The sequence below is a fragment of the Urocitellus parryii genome, chromosome 1 (assembly GCF_045843805.1).
Source record: "Urocitellus parryii isolate mUroPar1 chromosome 1, mUroPar1.hap1, whole genome shotgun sequence".
NCBI classification, from domain to species: domain Eukaryota; kingdom Metazoa; phylum Chordata; class Mammalia; order Rodentia; family Sciuridae; genus Urocitellus; species Urocitellus parryii.
The window spans coordinates 65,123,068-65,144,375 of NC_135531.1; the positions used below are offsets into that span (position 1 = coordinate 65,123,068).

The following is a 21,308-nucleotide window of genomic DNA, read 5'->3' on the forward strand; positions in this document are numbered from 1 at the left end:
CAAAGTCCAAAACTCAAAGGTCAAATGTTTGCTCTCATATGCAGAAGCTAGAGTAAAATAAAAGAAAGGGGGAGCACTGGATTGTATAACATAAAGATATAGGGAAAATCCGTAATGTAGAAGGAGATCAAGAGACAGACTTGGTGGCACATGCCTGTAAACCCAATGGCTTGGAAGGCTAAGGCAGGAGGATCATGAGTTCAAAGACAGACTCAGCCACAGAAAGGCACTAAGCAACTCAATGAGACTCTGTCTCTAAATAAAATACAAAGCAGGGTTGAGGATGTGGCTCAGTGGCTGAATGCCCCTGAGTTCAATCCCCTGAACCCTGCACCCCGCCAAAGAGAGAGAGAGAGAGAGAGTGTGTGTGTGTGTGTGTGTGTGTGTGTGCAGGGATAGATAAGGGGAGGCAATGCAGAATGAATTCTTTAAAAGTCATGTTATGTGAGCTGGGGTTGTAGCTCAGTGGTAGGATCCTCAGCACTATATATATATATATATATATCTGTAAAGGTATCGTGTCCACCTACAACTAAATTTTTTTAAAAATCATGTTATGTGCATAGGTATTGTGTCCACCTACAACTAATTTTTTTTTAAATCATGTTATGTGCATATGTAAATATATCACAGAGAACTTCACCTTTATGCATAGGTGGAAAGAACCAACCAAACATAAATCAAGAGACAAGTGAAAGGAAGTGTAGCAGATTAGAGGAAGAAATACGGGAGAGGGAAAGGAGAACTGGAAGGAAAAGTGGAAGGGATAAGGGAGGATTATAAATTGTGATCAAATTCCATGCATTTATGAATTTGTAGAGATGAACCCAAACACTATGTATAACTATAAAATTCTAATAAAATAAAGAATTAGAAGTAACATATGTAATGTACTTTGGCATATTATGTGCCTACCACATAACAAAACTCAATATCCTCGTCATCCCTCATTATAATACAGTTTGAAGAAAATGTACCAGTGTGAGAAAGTTTTAATTCAAAGCTGAAAAAAGTAAAGGAGAAAGATTAAAAAGTCATCAAAATGAGATTAAAAATATTTTTAAAGCAATGAACTATTATCTATGCAAAATAAAAGCAAATAAAAACCACATTTTCCAAAATTGTGAAAAATGAAAAAATATTAAAACTAGAGGTATGGTGGTTTTTTAAGCAAATTTTCTTTCTTATTATTGGTTGTCATGGAAGGTGACTAGGCTAATGAGTGGCACAGAAATGGCATTTGGGGATACTAAAAATCCTTATATATAATCTACAAAGACTATATTACACATATTGATAACTGAGCATTCACTGTATAATATATAACAATCAATTTTTTCAAATAATTGTTAAAAGTATATTTTTCATTCATTTATATAAGAAATCAAAATGCAATACAAAAAATATATAAAACATACCTCTGATAAAAATGTTTGGGCCGATTTCTGAGCTCCTACATGGAGCAGATATTCATATACATAGAGTGCTAACCTGGAAAATGAATAAAACATTTATTGAGAAGAGAAATAAGTAAAATTCATTCTTTAAATAATGAACATCTTTCCATTCCACAGCAAAAACATTTTATATACTAACAGTGAAAGAAAATAAATCCTTCCTGTACAATTTCAATGGGAATTTATACATTTATGTTCAGAAAGAATTTAAACTAATTAAAACAGCAAAAAATGAAAAAGACATATCTTTTGGGGTAAAGAAATATCTAAATATGGATTTTTCTCTTTAATCATCTCACTTATCAAAACCTTACTGCTCATTCTATACTTAATAATTTATAGATAAACATTAATAAGCTCTTAAAGTAAAATTCTTTTATTGGTAAAACAAATAAATTAAGTTATTTCACTTTTCCAACAACTTATTTCCTTCCATCTTTACAGTAAATACTAATGTAAACCCTAGTTGTGTGCAGAACCATATGTCAAAATTTGTGTTGAATTTCCACTTTTTTAGCAACCTCTCCTTATTGTTCAGGTATGATTGTTATATCAATTAATTTTTTAGTCTATAACACATTAAAATTCATTTAAAAACTACAGCATTATGTAAATTTCAAAAATAACATCATATTAAGTGTGTGGGCATTTACGGCTTAAAGGTTAATACAAAATTACATATAAATTTATTGCTCAAATATATAATATTGAGTGTGTAGTATACAGTTACACTACTCTTACTATCTTGTGGATTCAGTGTTTTTAAGCTACACCATGTGGCTCAATTTCAGTTGAGCTGTTAAAATATTATTCATAAACCCAAATTAGTCTGAGGCAGTATTTTTAATGATATCTTGGACGAATGCCCAGATAGCTCACAACAGTTCAGTTTCTGCTACACTATATTTACCAATATTGGGTTGGGTTTACAGTAAACAATACAATGTAACAATAACCACAATTCTGTATACTGCACCACTACTCTTGCCAAGCGAATTTTTGATTGTTAAAGATTGATGGCATTTGCAAAAGTGATAATGTTCTTCATTTTCATGACAACATATCATGCATCTGTTACACAAAGAAACCCTGTGCAAAATAAGGTGCTCTGTCCATGTAATTCTTTCCTTATTCATTTTCCCATTTCTTTTCAAATTCAATAACATTTCCTAGGTCAGTACTTCTCAGCTTTTTTTCCCTACCCTAACACATACGATATGTTTTTTGCTGTTTTCAGAAGCTGTGTCTCCCAGTGGAAGTGACTCATCCTCAGAGTGCATCAGAAAGGAGACAAGAATCTGAATGCCCCTGTAGTTTCAAACAAATATTTCTGCTGGTAATTCTTGGCACACATTCTTCAAATATATACCACACACCTGCCTCTCCACTAACCATTCCCACCCTATCATTCTATTCACTGACCATCATGGCAAATTTTACTGGGAAAGAAAAAATTGTAAAATCTTCCTGACTAGACTGTAAAGCCTCAAAATTGCCTGCCAGTGGCAGTGCTGCCCTACTGCCCAAGTGAGAAGAAACAACTTCAAGTAATTCCTTGCAGTTTGCAAAGCCTTGGGCCCAGAAACTAATCAATGGTTTTCACTACAGTAAGGGTCTATGTTAAAAACAAAACAATAAGGTTGTTCCACCAAGTTTGGGAATTTGAAAGTAAGAGACAGAACAAAGCATGATCACCATAATGGGCTGTGGGAAAGAGGACAGACATCAGAACAATTAAAGCATAGCACAATTATTGCTGTGTCCTTTCAATAAACCCCATTCCTTAAAGTCAAGTGAGTTACTTCTTACTTCTTTATAATTTGTAATCTCTTCCTTATGATAGTAAAGGCACTAATAAATTTCTTCTATTTTTCCTATTTAAATAACAAAAATAATATCTAATTACAAGCAAAAAATATGGATTTTTCTCTTTAATCATGTCACTTATCAAAACCTTACTGCTCGTTCTATACTTAATAATTTATAAACATTAATAAGCTCTTTTATTGGTAAAACAAATGAATTAAGTAATTTCACTTTTCCAACAATTGCAAATACAATTACAAGCAATAATCCCCACTTTCTTCCTCTCTGGATCTAGGCAGTGAGTCTTAAAGAGAAAAAAAAAATGTATTGGAAAAGGCTCAGAATCAATAGGGGAAAGGGTTTCAAATAACATGAGACTCTGAAGCACCTTCCCTGGGTGTGTGCCCACTCTGTTACCTTAGAATCTGTACTGTGGTAGCTCATCATTGCAGACAGGGTGATGGAATGGAACCAGGCTAAGAAAATCTATCTATAATGCCACCTCATCTATCTATGTTTTGCAAGCTCCTCTGAACAAGATTAATGCTTCTAGATAGTTAGGACCTATCTTCCAAAAAGAATGGCAGGAAACAATGCATGGGTGAACACCTAATTAACTCTACTGCTGTGATGACTCCATAACATAACCAGCAATTCTCTGGTATTTTAATCATCAACTCTGTGCACAGAATTTCCCAAACTTATCCCTTGCACCTTATCCTCGGTCCTAAGTTCCAAATCTGCTTCTCCAAATTACTATGTGAAGTTTCTAACAAGATGTTTCTCTCTTAAAATTGACCATGTCCAAAATTAAATTCACTTTCTTTATGTTTTTATGGTACCTATGTTTACTTAGGCAAAATACATTTTCTCTGAATCTCAGTTTCCTCATTTGTCAAATGGAAAGAATAACACTTTCCTTGTATTACTGAAAGAATTAGTACATTAAATAATAACAATTATAATTTCAGTTATCCTACATACAATAATATATTACCAAGTGATGTAATGATTTCTAATGCCACAATTTCTCCCACATTCAACATTCCTTTCTGTCCCACTTCCTGCTCCTGAGGAACTCCACACAGCATTAGCAAGAGCTATCAGCTTCAGCTACAAATGCTATGTACTTATATTAGCTCCCACAACAAAAATCCTGAAATCACCAGAAATCAGAATGTCCAGAAAGTTCTATAAGAAAAACCCTAAAGTAAAAGATACTATTTGAACACAAATGATTTCAGGAAAATGGAAAGTGACATTCTTCCATCCATGCAGTTAAATCAAAGCATGCTCCCTTATCCAGTGACATAAGATCACCAAACATAAGAAGGTAACATTTTATTTGGATTCAATTTCTACTAAAAAGGGAAAACTTTTAGATAAATATTGAATTTACTGATATTTAAATAGTATATACTTTTGAATTAATATTTCTTTTTCCTTTTTATGATCTTTAGAAATTGAAGTACTTTTGATAAAGTATAGCTAGTCAATCTAATAGCTTATAATATAATCTAAATACATAGAAAAAATTAATAATCATATGGTGAGAGTTAATAGCAAAAAACAGACCCAGATCATCATCATCTTATCCTCTTTCTCCTCCTCCTCCTCCTCCTCCTCCTCCTCCTCCTCCTCCTCCTCCTCCTCCATGATTGTCACCACCACCACCACCATATTACATTTACTGAAGAAAAGGTATATCTGATTCATGGGTCATACGTCTTCAAATTATCTTCATTTCATTCTATTTTGAACTGCTTATCAGTGATTGAGTTATCAAAATCATGGACAAAAATTTGAGAGAGAAAAAAAACAAAGACAGAAATACAAAGTATATCTGATATAACTCAATAACTTCTTTATTCCCTGGTCACCACAGGTGCCTAAGCTTTAAAGGTAGATATTAAAATGAGAAGAACATAGAGAAGAGCCAAAAGGGAAGTCCACTGGGAGCTTCCTCTAAGTAATAATTACATTTGACTTATGCAAGTTATATACGTTAAACTTACTATCTTTCAATTACTCACACATGCACTCACAAGTACATAGTACACAGAATGGAAAATCAACAATGATAAAATCCCACAATTCAAATTCTACCAATCTCCAGTCAAACAGAGCCAATCTCCTTCAACTAGTCTTCAGTAATTCCAAATCTAATAATTTTGATTTATAATTTAAAATTGAATAGTTCTACAGTCTAACCTTTTGCTCTATTAAAAGAAGAATGGGTAAATCCCACTTAATTTTATGTGACACATGACTGTAACAAAAATGAGATTTGTTATATTTTAAATTTACAATTAAAAGAGGATTAGAGATGCTTGAAAATTTTTTTTAAATGTCAAACATTAAACAGCTGACTTCCCCTTCAAAAATCATATAAAATTAACACCAGTCTGCAAGGGACCCAGGCTCACAGTAGGCCCAGTCCACTCCTCCACCAGCTGCCAGATCCTTAGCCTCTTGTGCAGGATTGCCGCTTCCAACCAGCAGGCTACTCTAGGTCGAGCCCACAGGCCCACATCCATCCATGCCAACTTGCACAGGACCCAGGTCCAGGAAGCGGTAGAATACATTGAGCGACAACAGCAGGGTCTGGAAACCCAACATCAAGGTGAGGTACAAACAATCTGCACAGGTAGTACAAGAATATAGGGAAAAAACTGTAATATCTCAGATCCACAATGCAAGAAAGGAAGACACATAGACAACATGAAAAAACAAAGGAGGAAAGTGCCCCCAAACAAACCAGGACATTATAATAACAGAATCCATGAACAGTGAAGTTGATGAAATGTCAGAGGAGTTCAGAAGGTTCATAATTAAAATGACCTGTGAATTAAAGAATGACCTAAATGAGCAAATACGGGCAAAAAAATTGATCACTCCAACAAAGAGAAAAAAAGAGCAAATAGAGGTATCAAAAGATTACTTCAAGAGAGAGATAGAGACTCTGAAAAACAAACAGTGAGATATCCTTGAAATGAAGGATACAATAAATCAAATTAAAAACTCAATAGAAAGCATAACCAACAGACTAGATCACTTGGAAGAAAGAACGTCAGATAATGAAGACAAAGTATACAATATGGAAAATAAAGTTAGTCACACCGTGAAGAGAGTAGGAAACCATGAACAGAACATCCAAAAATTATGGGACAGCATCAAAAGACCAAATCTAAGAGTTATTGGGATAGAGGAAAGCACAGAGTTTCAAACCAATGTAATGCTCTCATCAATGAGATAATATCAGAAAATTTCCCAAGCATGAAGAACGAATTGGAAAACCAAATACAAGAGGCTTACAGGACACCAGATGTACAAAATTACAACAGATCTACACCAAGGCACATTAGAATGAAAATGCCTACCATACAGAATAAGGATAGAATCTTAAAATCCACAAGAGAGATGAATCAAATGACATATAGGGGGAGACCAATTCGTATCTCAGAAGATTTTTCAACCCAGACCCTCAATGCCAGGAGATCTTGGAACAACATATACCTAGCTCTGAAAGAAAATGAATACCAACAAGAATCTTATATCCAGCAAAACTAAGCTTTAGATTTCATGATGACATGAAAACCTTCCATGATAAACAAAAGTTAAAAGAATTTACAACTAGAAAGCCTGCACTACAGAACATCCTCAGCAAAATATTCCAAGAAGAGGAAATGAAAAACAATAATGAAAATCAGCAGAGGGAGGTATTACACTAAAGGAAAATCTGATCAGAGGAGAAACCAAGTCACATTAAATACCAAAAATAAACAAAAAGGGCTAGGAATAAAAATCATGTCACAATAATAACCCTGAATGTTAATGACCTAAACTCACCAATCAAAAGACATGGACTAGCAGATTGGATCAAAAAAAAAAAAGACCCAACAATATGCTGCCCCCAAGAGACTCATCTCATAGGAAAAGACATCCACAGACTGAAGGTGAAGGATTGGGAAAAATCATACCAATCACATGGACTACAGAAGCAAGCAGGGGTTGCCGTCCTCATATCAAATAAAGTAGACTTCAAACTAAAGTCAGTCAAAAAGGATAAAGAAGGATGCTACATAATGCTCAAGGGAACCATATACCAACAAGACAACAATTATAAATATATATGCCCCAAATAATGAAACATCTATGTTTATCAAACAAACTTCTCAAGTTCAAGAGTCAAACAGACCACAACACAATAATTTTGAGTAACTTTAACACACCTCTTTCATCACTAGATAGATCTTTGAAACAAAAGCTGAACAAGAAACTACAGAACTCAATAATACAATCAATAACTTAGACTTAACTGACATATATAGAATATTTCATCTTTCAGCAAGAGAATACACTTTCTTCTCAGCAGCACATGGATCCTTCTCTAAAACAGACAATATACTACGCCACAAAGCAACTCTTAGAAAATACAAAAAAAGTAGAGATACTACCCTGCATTCTGTCAGATCATAATGGAATGAAATTAGAAATCAATTATAAAATAAAAAATAAAATCCACTCCAACACCTGGAGACTAAATAATATGTTACTGAATGAACAATGGGTTGAAGAAGACATCAAAGAGGAGATTTAAAATATTTTAGAGGTGAATGAGAACACAAACACAACATATCAAAATCTCTGGGACACTATAAAAGCAGTTCTAAGAGGAAAGTTCATTGCATGGAGTTCATTACTTAAAAGAAGAAAAAGTCGACAAATAAATTACTTAACATTATATCTCAAAGCCCTAGAAAAAGAAGAACAAATCAATACCTAAAGCAGTAGAAGACAGAAAATAATTAAAATCAAAGCTGAAATCAATGAAATTAAAACAAAAGAAATAATTTTTAAAATTGACAGAATAAAAAGGTGGTTCTTTGAAAAAATAAATAAAATTGACAAACCCTTAGCCATGCTAATGAAGAACAGGAGAGCAAAAACTCAAATCACTAACATACGTGATGAAAAAGGAAATATCACAATAGACTCTACAGAAATACAGAAGATAACTAGAAATTATTTGAAAACTTGTACTCCAATAAAATAGAAAATATCAAAGGCATCAACAAATTTCTAGAGACATATAACTTGCTCAAATCTAATCAGGACGATATACACAATTTAAACAGATCAATTTCAAGTGATGAAATAGCAGATGCCATCAAAAATCTACCAACCAAGAAAATCCAAGGTGTGGATGGATCCACAGCCAAGTTCTACAAGACCTTTAAAGAAGAACTAATACCAATACTCTTCCATTTATTTCAGGAAATAGAAAAAGAGGCAGCAATTCCAAACTCATTTTATGAGGCCAATATCACCCTGATTCCAAAACCAGGCAAAGACACATAAAAAAAATAAAACTTCAGACCAATATCTCTAATGAACATAGATGCAAAAATTCTCAATAAAATTCTGGCAAATCAAATACAAAAACATATCAAAAAGATCATGCACCACCAAAATCGAGTGGGATTCATCCCAGGGACATGAGGTTAGTTCAACATACAGAAATCAATAAATGTAATTCTTCACATTAATAGAGTTAAAGATAAGAATCACATGATCAGAGCTGGGGATGTGGCTCAAGCGGTAGCATGCTCACCTAGCATGCGTGGGGCGCTGGGTTCGATCCTCAGCACCACATAAAAATAAAATAAAGATGTTGTGTCCACCAAAAACTAAAAAATAAATATTAAAAAATTCTCTCTCTCTTTAAGAAAAAGAATCATATGATCATCTCAGTAGATGCAGAAAAAGCATTTGACAATATACAGCACCGCTTTATGCTTAAAACACTAGAAAAATTAGGGATAACAGGAACATATCTCAACAGCATAAAGGCTAGCTATGCTAAGCCCCAGGCCAACATCATTCTAAATGAGAAAAATTGAAGGCAACCCCTATCTTTCACCATGCACAAAACTCAACTCAAAATGGATCAAGGACTTAGGAATAAAACCAGAGACCCTGTGTCTAATAGAAGATAAAGTAGGCCCTAATCCTTCATCACATGAGATTAGACCCCAACTTCCTTAATAAGACTCCTGTGGCGCAAGAATTAAACTCAAGTATCCATAAAAAGTTTCTTCTCAGCAAAAGAAACAATCAGTGAGGTAAAAAAGAGGGCCTACATCTTGGGAGCAAATATTTAACCCTCACACATCAGATAGAGCACTAATCTCTAGGGTATATAAAGAACTCAAAAAGCTAAGCACCAAAACAATAACCTAATCAACAAATGGGCCAAGGACCTGAACAGATACTTCTCAAATGATGATATACAATCAATCAACAAATATATGAAAAAATGTTCATCATCACAAGCAATTAGAGAAATGCAAATCAAAACCACTCTAGGATTTCATCTCACTCAAGTCAGAATGGCAGCTATTATGAAGATAAATAACAATAAGTGTTGTCGAGGATGTGGGGAAAAAGGTACACTCATACACTCTGGTGGACTGCAAATTGGTGCAGCCAATATGGAAAGCAGTATGGAGATTTCTTGGAAAATTGGGAATAGAACCTCCATTTGACCCAGGTATCCCTCTCCTCGGTCTATACCCAAAGGACTTAAAAACAGTATATACAGGGACACAGCTACTTCAGTGTTTATAGCAGTACAATTCACAATAGCTAAACTGTGGAACCAACCTAGATGCCCTTCAATAGATGAATGGACTTTTTAAAATGTGGCATATATACACAATGGAATATTACTCATCAATAAAAGAGAATAAAATCATGACATTTGCAGGTAAATGGATGGAGTTAGAGAAGATAATGCTAAGTGAAGTTAGCCAAATGCTGAATGTTTTCTTTGACATAAGGAGGCTGATTCATAGTGGGATAGGGAGTGGGAGCATGGGAGGAATATACAAACTCTAGATAGGGCAGAGGGGTGGGAGGGGAAGGAGGGGGTATGGGGTTATAAATGATGGTGTAATGTGGCAATCATTATTATCCAAAGTACATGTATGAAGATACGAATTGCTGTGAATATACTTTGTATACAACCAGAAAAATTAATAAATAAAACAACTTGGCTTTTTTACTTCTAAAAAAGATCAAATAAAATTAGAAAGCAATAAAGGACTGAGTAAATGGAATATGCAATTAAAAGGATGACAAAAGGCTAATATGCTAAATATCATTTATACACACACACACATATATATACATATATATGTATATATATACATATATAAAGTGTATAAAATGACATGCCAGAATATAATGACATTAATTTTAAAATAATGAACAAGGTATACAAGTGAAAAGTCAAATAAGAATGGTTACATACAGCCAAAAAGCAATGCTAAGGAAGAATATTTGATCACCTAGTCATAAGAAATATTTCAAAACTTCACTAATGAATGTACCAGAGATTTTAAAACATTAAATAGGCATTCAGTGCCTATAAGGGTAAAATATGGAAATGTAAATGATGCAGTTTTCAGGAAAATAACATCATGGCAAGATGAGAAGATAAATTAGTAAGTAAAAAAGTGTAGAACAGGGTTAGTGTATATACCCATCTACATTACACATATATTCTTCCAGAGATATTTATACATATACAACACAAGTACCAGAGCCAGGTCACTACCATGCCTCTCACCTTTGTGGGACTATTTGAATTAAAATATATATTTTATTACAAGACTTTTTTTTTTTAACCAGGGACTGGAAGCCTAGGATAAGAGGGAGATTTTGTTATAATATAACTCGTTTTTTGTTTATTTCCCCTGTGTTTACATAACCCATTTAAAAAGAAATAAACTAACTGCTTTTAAAAATAAATAAATCTTTCATATTCTTTAACCAAATAATTTTTATTCTGAAATATTATTCTAAATAATTAATCTGAAATCCAAACTATTCATAATGATGCCTGTGGAAAAATCACAGCAGTAAAAAACTGGCAACCTAAATATCTGATAATGGAGGAATTAAATAGTGATAAGTGTGTGTAACGTTACATTAAAAATTTAATCAAGAAATGTTCAAACCATTATTAAAATTAATAAGTACTAAATACATACAATGTGTATACAGAAGGAAATATGATTTACTGCTACTGGTAAAACATTAATAAAAATAAGAAGTGAGAGATGAAATTCAACTAAGAGAGATGGGTCAGAAACTAAGTAAAACTAGTATGGCCTACTTAAGAATAAGGGAAGACATCCCCATACCTCCCACAGAAGGCCTGAGGCAACTCTTATTATAGCACTGTCCTCTAACAGTCATAATGGTAGTTTTATGACTCCAGTAAAAGATTAAACTTTGTGCCACTCACAATAACAAAAATCGAAGGTATGTGTCTATACATAAAAATGTTAAAACCAACAGATTTTCTGTAAATATTTTTTCCCCACTGTGTTTTGGTCAGGAATTGTTTTTGAAAGAGGACAGCATTTAGAATTTTTTTTTGGCAACTTTAGTTTTTTTTATTTTTTTAATGACAACGGTATTTAATTTTGGCATACAACATGATGTTTTGACACATGTATAAATTTTTGAATGGCTCGATCAAGCTGATTAACATTCCCGTTCTCTCATTTATTTATTAATTGGTAGTGAAAACACATAAAATCTACTCTCTTAACAATTTTCAAGTATGTAATACATTGTTATTAACTATAGTCACATATTGTACAATAGGTCTCCTGAATTTATTCCTTCTAGCCGAATTTTTCTATCCTTTGACCAATATCTCCCAATTATCGTCACTCCCAGACCCTGGTAATCAGTATTCTATTCTCTTGAGTTTGACTTTTTTAGATTCCACATATAGTGAGATCATGTGGTATTTATCTTTCTCTACCTGACTTATTTTACTTAACATAAGGTCCTCCAGATCATCCATGTTACTATCAATGACAGGATTTCCTTTTTAAGGCTAAAGAGTACTCCATGTATTCCACATTTTTTTTTATCCATTTCTCTACTGATGTACTTAATTGACTCCATATGTAGGCCATTGTGAATAATGCTGCAATTAACATAGAAATGCATATATCTCTTTAATACACTGATTTCATTTCCTATGGATATATGCCCAGTGGTAGAATTGCTAGATCACATGGTAATTCTTTCTGTAGTTTTTTGAGGAGCCTTCATACTGTTTTCATAATAGCTATACTAATGCTGTACTAATTTACATTACCTTCAACAGTGTACAAGTTCTCTATTCCCTTCATCCTTACCAATTCTTATCTTTTTTTCTTTTCTTTCTTTTTTCTTTTTTTTTTTTTTGATACCAAGGATTGAACTCAGGGGCTCTCAACTACTGAGCCACATCTCAGCCCTATTTTGTATTTTATTTAGATACATGGTCTCACAGAGTTGCTTAGTGCCTCTCTTTTGCTGAGGCTGGCTTTGAATTTGTGATCCTCCTTCCTTAGCCTCCCAAGCTGCTGGGATTTCAGGCGTGCACTCCCGCATCCTGCTTCTCTTTTTCTAATAGCCATTCTAACAGATGTGAGGTGACACCTCATTTTGGGCTGCTGTTGTTTCATTTTATTTTATTTCCTTTTAAAAATTATTTTAATTTTTTGTGGTACTAAGGATTAAATTCAGGGCTTTGTATATGCTAGACAAGCACTCTACCACTAAGCTCAATTGACAGTACCCCCACCCTACCCCATTCCCATTTTATAAAATTTTGGGATGGGGGTCTAGCAATGTGGCTCTGTGGTAGAATGCTTGCTTGGCATGCCCAAGGCCCAGGTTCAATTCCCAGCACATAAAGAAAAAAAAATTTGAGCTAGGGTCTTGCTAAAGTGCCCAGGCTGACCTCAAATTTATAATCCTCCTGCCTCAGCTAGGGATTGCAGATAGGATAACAGCTTCAGTGTTTATTTGAGACAAGTTCTCACTAAATTGCTGAATCTGGCCTCAAACTTGTGATTCTCCTTTCTAAGCCTCCCAAGTCACTGGGATTATAGGCATGTACCAATGTGCCCTTCACTGTGATTTTAATTTGCATTCCTCTCATAGTTAGTTATGCTGAGTATTTTTTAATGTACCTGTGGGTAATTCATATGCATTGTTTTCAGAAATATACAACCAGGTCCTTTGTTTATTTTTTAATCAGGTTGTTGTTTTGCTCTTGAATTCAGTTCCTTACGTATTTTTAATGTTAAGCCTTTAGAAGATGTTTGATTTTCAAATATTTTATCCAATTCCGTAGGTTATTTCTTCACTCTGTGTTGTTTCCTTTGCAAAAGATTTTTGTCTAGTTTCTAGTTGCCTGTGTTTGGGGGCCACATTCATAAAAGCATGGCTAAAACCTATGTCATGAAGATTCTCTCCTATGTTTTCTTCAAGTAGTTCTGTTTCAGGTGTTACATTTAAAGTCTGTGATTTTGAGTTCATTTTTGTAAATTCATTCTCTTGCATGCAGATATCCAATTTTCTCAGCAACAATTATTGAAGAGGCTGCTTTTTCCTGTTGTGTGTTCTTGGCATCTGTGTTGAAAATCAGTTGAACATAAATGTGTGGATTTATTTCTGGGTGCTCTATTATGTTCCAGTGGTCTAAGTGTCTGTTTTTAATGCCATCTATGCCATGATGTTTTGATTATTATAGCTGTATAGTATATTTTGAAGTCAGATAAGATGATGCTTCCAACTGTTCTTTTGCTCAAAATTGCTTTGAGTATTCAGGATCTTCTGTGATTCCATATAAACCTTAAAATTTTTTTCTTTTCCTGTGAAAATGTCATTGGAATTTTGATATGAATTACATTGAATTTGTAGATTTGCTTTGAGTAGTTTGGATATGTTAGCAACATTAATTCTTCCGATCTCCCACACACAAATAAAGGTAAATACTGCTTATAGTTCAGAGCTAATTATTCTCTCTTTCATTTATGTATATCAGATGTATGTATTCATATAATTCAGCTATATTTTGGCTAGGGATATAGTCCAGTGAGAGCACTTTCCTAACATGCATACATCTGAGTGCCACCAAACACACACACACACACACACACACACACACACACACATGCATAAAGATATGTATGTCTATATACATGGAAAAATGGCCTAATATTTAAAATCCATGAACATAGAATATCATCCCTTTATTTATGTCTTTTTGCAACTTTTTTCAATGTTTTACAATTAAAAACCCAAAGGTTGTAGGCTACATAAAAATATTAAACCTCTTATATATTTTATTTTTGTCAGTTTGTTGTCTAAATTAGTCTTGATCAGTTTTGTGGTTTTTTCTTTTTTCCTTTTCAGTGAGGGGAAGACATTGAGACATTATTTATCTTTAAATATTAAAATGACCTATGTGAAACAAAAAGTGTTAAGCCTTTATAAATAAGTGAATAAAAACAATAACAAGTGTTGGGGTTGTAGGTCAGTGGTAGCATGCTTACCTAGCACATGTGAGGCAACGGGTTCGATCCTCAGCACCACATAAAAATAAATAAATAAAATAATGGTACTGTGTAAATCTACAACTTAAAAAAAAATTTAAAAAGACAATAATAGGGACTGGCGTTATGGCTCAGTGGTAGAGCACTCGCCTAGCATGTGCAAGGCGCTGGGTTCGAGCCTCAGAACCACATAAAAATAAATAAATAAAATAAAGGTATTGTATCAAAAAGAACTAAAAAAAAATTTAAAAAAATAAAAAGGACAATAACAAACATCACAACCAATTTTAAAAAACAGAAAATGTTAAACAGCACTGGTAATCAGAGACATTTTAAATACATTTTAAAGCAATATTGGAATTCAAATATAAATATATAACATGCAATGAAATGGATACACTGATTGCAATTAACTAATACAATTTCTTATAAAATTACTTTGTCAATAAACAAATCAAGACCTTTCAAAAAGTTCACATATTCTGACTCAACAATTCCATTACCAGGCATCTAACCTAAATAAATTATTCTACATGCAGAAAAAAGCACAAGGATTTTTTTAAGCAAAGAATATGTAGAACAATACAAGTAAATAAAAATGAAATTGGTTGAATTTACAATCAATATTCTGCATTAATTTTCATGTTTATAAATATAAGTGTGAATATAGATATATTCATTCAAAGAGCCAGGCACAGTGGTACACAGCTATAATCCCAGTGAATCAGGAAGCCAAGGCAGAAGGATAAGAAGTTCAGGCCAGCATGGGCAACTTAGTGAAACCCTGTCTTAAAATAAAAAATTAAAAGGACTGGAGATTTGGCTCAGTGGTAAAGCACTCCTAGTAACTATCCATTCATCTAAAACTTCAGTGATGAAAATCCCTAGTAACCCACCTTTCCCCTTCAAAAAAAGCCTAATTAAGGCAAATACTCAACTATCCTTGATTTTATGCCTGGGAAAGGGCACAGACCTTACTTCACTGAATTCTTTCTACAATTAAGTACCTAATTTGACTTTAAATTTCTTCCTCTGAACAAAATTATAGCAAATAAGGAACTATATAAGCAAGACACAAAAATGGAAGTTTTCTGAGACAGTATTGCTAATTTCTAAATGAGTCTACCAAATCACACATAAATAAAAGGTAAATACTGCCTATAGTTCAAAGCTAATTTCTAAATTTCTACATACATATATGTGTCTATATAATTACGTAAAATAAATCATTATTTCACAGAAGTCAGTTAATAAAAAACAGTCTAATTTTTAAAATCTTAAATTACAAAACAGTTAAAGTGGGTATGACTTTACATCATAGAAAAGATTTATAACACTATGAACACAAGTCATCAAGAATCTCCTTTATATTATGCACACTAGTTATAATAACATGATTCAATAATTAAATGACTGTTCAGGAAAATATACAAGATGTGCCATTTGTAGATACCATTTAATTATGCCTCAGTATTCTTTTGAGATGGAGTTTTGCACTATGAATAAATACCTTTAGGTAAGTGCCTATGTACTGAAAAGTCCAACTACCAACAACTGGCCATATCTATCAACAGAACCATATAATATCTTATACCTATTTTTCATTTAGGTCTTGTGAAAGCCTATTTAAAAACCTGTCTTTTTTAATCTATTCTTTTAATATTCCAAAATGATGTAGTGTTGAAAGCCAGAGTGAGTAGCCATTTAATATGGGAAAACATCCATCCATCTAAAATTTCAGTAATGACAAATGATTTTGTTTGTACTTTACCATCTTTTGTTTAGCAAGGAAAAAGCAAATGATTCAAATAAACAGAAATCTGCAAATCAAGGATTCACCTTTTTTTTGGAGGGGGGTGCCTAATAACTATATATACAAAGGTAGAGAAGAGGTAGGGTAGAAAAATAGCCTCAAAAAACAGCTGTTTTAATTTCTTTTGAACTTAAACACCTCAATCACTTTAACTGTCTGATTTCTCTCTATTTCTCTCCCTCTATAGCATCTGAAAAAATAGGTATGGAATAAATATGTTTAAATGAATGAATAACTCTTAGATCAGGCATAAGGGACTTGTAGAATCTTTGGGTACTTCCATTAAAGCATGCAAGACAGAAGTATATGATTTCCTCTTAGATACCTATTTTAGCATAGCATCATCCATCCCCTTGGAAGCCTTAAAATTTGGCTTCTCAGTAAATTTCTATACTGTTCCACAACATGGAAGTTTCCAAAACAATTTCTTCACACTAATTCCTAACCCCTATATACAAATAATAATTTTTGAAAAAAGATATACATTGAACCACATAATTATGTAGGGTAAATTTTAGGTGTTTTATTTGCTTTTTATTTTTTTCTTTTATTTATATACAACATTAGGATTCATTTTGAAATAATTATAAAGGTATGTAATATAATATTCTCACTCCTTGTGCTTCCCTTTTCTCTCCCCCTATTCCCTTCCCTCGACTGATCTTTCTGCTCTTTTCTTAGGTATATTTTTAATTAGTGCCTTGTGGAAATACATAAAGATGAGAATCACTGTGGTATACGTACATAGGAAAGTTAGGTTAGATTCATTCCACTGTTCTTTCTTTATCCCATCCTTCTTCCCTCCCCCTCAATTCCCTTCTGTACTTCACTAAACCTTCCCCTGTTTTGATATAAGAAACACACACACACACACACACACACACACACACACACACACCACTTCTTTTCTTTTTTTAATAAAAAGATCCTCAAAAGGCACTAGCCTCCCTCTCCTTCTTATTTCCTCTTAAAAGGAAATAAAGCAAAGAAAGAAAATAAACTTTAAAAGGATGGTAGAGAGCTAAGGGAGGGATATTTTGAAAGGATGGCTTACCTATTGTCATTTAGCATTGATAAATAATAGGTATCCAAATTCTTGTATCTGAATTCCACTTCCCATCTTTCAACTGTAAACCCAGTACTTGTTACAAGAGAAGCCTCAGATACAGAGAATTTAGAACAGATTAGATCGCCTAAGGATCTTACAAGACATGTTGGATGTAACAAAGAGACCTCTCTTATTCCTGAGGCACTGTACAATTCCAGTGTTGACTGACACATATCAGTGACCACATGTGACTCCTAGGTGATAAAATGCCAATAGTTAGCTGGATCACAACTAGCTAAAGAGTAGCAAGGAGCATTTGGCAGCCACTGAGAGGCTACTCATGGGACTGTAAGTAGTTATTAGCAGTGAAACTAGATCAGCCTGATCAAATGTTTAACAGCGCTTACAACCTGGTGTTAAGGAGGTGTGAAAAATTAGAAATCTGTTTCTAACATTGTCTTTGTAAAGTTCCTCGTCATTAACAGTTAGGCTAAGAAAACAGACTCAGAGTGTCAAAAATTGTATATAAAACCACTCAATAATACTAATACACAGCCTTTATTTTACTTGCAACATCTATTTCTTTATAGTTCCATATCAGTTTGAAGAAACAGACAACATATGCATCTAGATATTGAGAATGCTAAATTGAACATTAACAATTTTGAACAAGAGTAATTGTATCAGTTAATGTAGGAACATCAATGAAAAATTAGATGGATTGATGGACATGAAAAAATTGTTTTGCTGATATTTCATTGATGTTTGTCATATAAACAAGTAATGCTGGGAGTAGGAGTCTGGAATTAAATGAGTTGGTATACCCAGAAATAGAAACATTTGCCTCATGCAGACAGGTAAATTCAAAGTTATAGTGTTTACTCTCAATCTCAGAAAACTGAAAAGTGCAAGGATATAAAAAAGAGAATTAACTTAAAGAAAAATTATATCAACAGTTTGTAGGAATACAGTTATTCACAGAATTTAATAAAAATATTCCATACAATCTTCAAGCTAAGTGTGTATACATTGGAAATCCTATACTGAGTTCACTTAATAATAGTACTTACACAATTCAAACTGAAGATTTACACTTTTCATTCAGGCTCCCACTGCCTAGGGAATCTTGATATACACAGTCTAAGTCACAGTTTACTTTCTGTGTTATCCTCAGAGGGCAGATCACCCTTTGTATTCATCCAAACACTAGTAGAGTCATTATACTTTTTCACAAACCTTGGATATCCTTCCATACTCTTTTGCAATATTATAACTTCAAAATGAACACCAGACACCAGATTTCCACTTACACCATGGAGGAGTAAGTGGGACCCTACTTGCCTTCCTGCTAAGACTAGTATAATATACAAAATAACTGATTTTAGACACTCAACAATAGGCAGTGCAGGCCTGTAATACTTGAGAAAAAGGGAACCAACTAGGTTAAGCCCAATCTTAGCTTTCTGCCTCAAGGCACATTCCAGAACACAGTGCAGGGAGGGAAAAACCCCAAATCAGAAGAGCAGTCTCTTGAGTTGGGATCAAGGTAATCATATCTGGAGGCAGCTGGGCTTTGTGGGGCAGAATACCAGGAAGGAAGAAGTTACACAGAAAGAAAGCTCCAACAATCTGCACAGGGGTCCTTTTACACACATGTTGAATAAAACTCCACCAGAACAGACAAAGAACAATTGCTCATACAGTGATGGGAAACCACTGAGGAGCCAGAGTAGAAACACTTCAATGAATACCAAGAGCATTCAGGAGAGACTCTTGGAGTCACATTTCAGAGGCTAAATAAGCCTAAAGTAAAAGCTATTATAAATTCTCCCTCAAAATTGTGGGTAATTTCACCAGATGCTATGGCAAATGCCTGTAATTCCAGTGGTTTCGGAGGCCGAGGCAGGAGGATCCCAAGTTCAAAGCCAGCCTCAGCAATTTAGCAAAGTCCTAAGCAATTTAGGAAGGCTCTATCTCTAAATAAAATATTTTTAAAAGGGAGAGGGTGGTGGGGCTGGGGGTGGCAGGGGATGTGGTTCAGTGATTAAGTACCTCTGGGTTCAGTTCCCAGTACAAAAAAAAAAAAAACATTAAAAATAGTGGGTAATTTAACAACCCAAACCATGATTTTAACAATATGTATAAATGTAACCAGATTAATATGGTTGAAAGGTAGCTTTAAATAAAGTAATTCCTTGCCTCTCAAAAAGTAATAGCATAGTATAAAGTCAAAGATACTAAAATAACTTCTAGGTGGGTGAAAGACCTGGTCAAATTACTAAAATTCTATACTGAACTGTTACCTCTTCAAGGAGAACATGAAGCACTAACAGAAACCATTATCATGACAAAAAATTTTGTTATCATATTTTCATATTGCATATTTTTATCCTATGACATTCTGAAGAGTTCAGTTTTCTAACAGGTTCTTTTTTAATGAGGATGGACATACTTTAATTCATAAGTAAATAAACAATAACAATATGTATCATCTCAAAAAATAAAAATGTGGCAGATTAAAATTAAGAAGCATATTTTTATGTAAAAGAAGTAAGATCACTTTTTATTTAATTTACGGAATGATCTTAACATGATGAAAATAAAGAAGCATATTTACTTAATTTGTTAAGAAGCCATCATTCCTTAAATGTCTTTCATCTCATCACCAAGGACATAAAACCCTAAAGGTTCTATCTTAAATTTTTGAAATGAGATCAATAGAAGGAGAAATGGTTCACTTATTGAATTCAAGCAATGGTAATATGTCCTAGATGAATTATTTTACCAAAGGATGCTTGTAGTTATATTTATAGCCAATGAAACGGACATAGCTTCCCCACCTGAGAGAATAATACCATAACTGGTAATAAATTACTTTTACCAAATTGAAAAACACATTTCCTTCCCACTTTATGCTGGGATGACACATGGATTTCAAGATTTATCTAAGATCAAATACTATTGATAGAAATTTCCTAAGAGCTAAATGAAAACCAATAAACACAATGCATCAATTCGTTACTATTCAATAAAACCAGGCTAAAGATAGAGGTCATACAGAGGTTGCAAGGAAAAAAAAAACCAGAGTCTTCAAATAAATTTTCATTTATTAATTTTACAACAGTATGAAAATTTCTTCATGCATTCCAACATTAATAGCAAAGATACAACCACTAAGCAAAAATCTCAAGTAGCTTAAAAATGATTAGGCTGTGAGATTTTTTACAGCTTAATTATTTTAACCCAAAGTAAATTTCCTTAAGGAAAAAAAAAAAAAAAACAAAGAAACTATGACGGTAAGGCTTAATTTTCACTTTTAAAATTAACCATGTCATATTTGGGTCCCAATTCATAAACATATTTCATAATATAAAATTTTTATTATTTTTAATCAAAATAACCAGTTGAATTACTATATAAGTGTCTTAACTTCATAGTATAATAGCAACTCTACAATAGGTAAATAAAGCACAAAACTTTATGAAAATCAGTCAAATTATGTTAAATATTTTTATAGAAAATATTTATTATTGGGATACACAATTAAAAATAATATCTTTAATGAAGATTTTGTTAAACTTCACATTGTATTTGTAAGAGTCCCACGATTTACACAAAAAATTTAAACACAGAAAAAGGAAGTGTTTTTTGTAAATTGTTTCCCAAAGGAATAACTCTGAAAAGTCAAAAATGATCTTAAGAATTTTAAAACTTTTAAAATATGCATATACCTGTAGAGAGTACATCTATCTATAGTAAATTATGAAGAA

General features: G+C 33.2%; 1 protein-coding gene across 1 annotated transcript in view; it reads right to left on the reverse strand.

Annotated features, from left to right (window-relative positions):
* Positions 1-21,308, reverse strand: part of Ssbp2 (single stranded DNA binding protein 2) — a 342,976-nt gene that overhangs the window by 249,401 nt on the left and 72,267 nt on the right. The window contains exon 2 of the mRNA XM_026394552.2: positions 1,419-1,491. Coding sequence (XP_026250337.1) covers positions 1,419-1,491 — 73 coding nt within the window. The remainder of the gene's footprint in view (positions 1-1,418; positions 1,492-21,308) is intronic.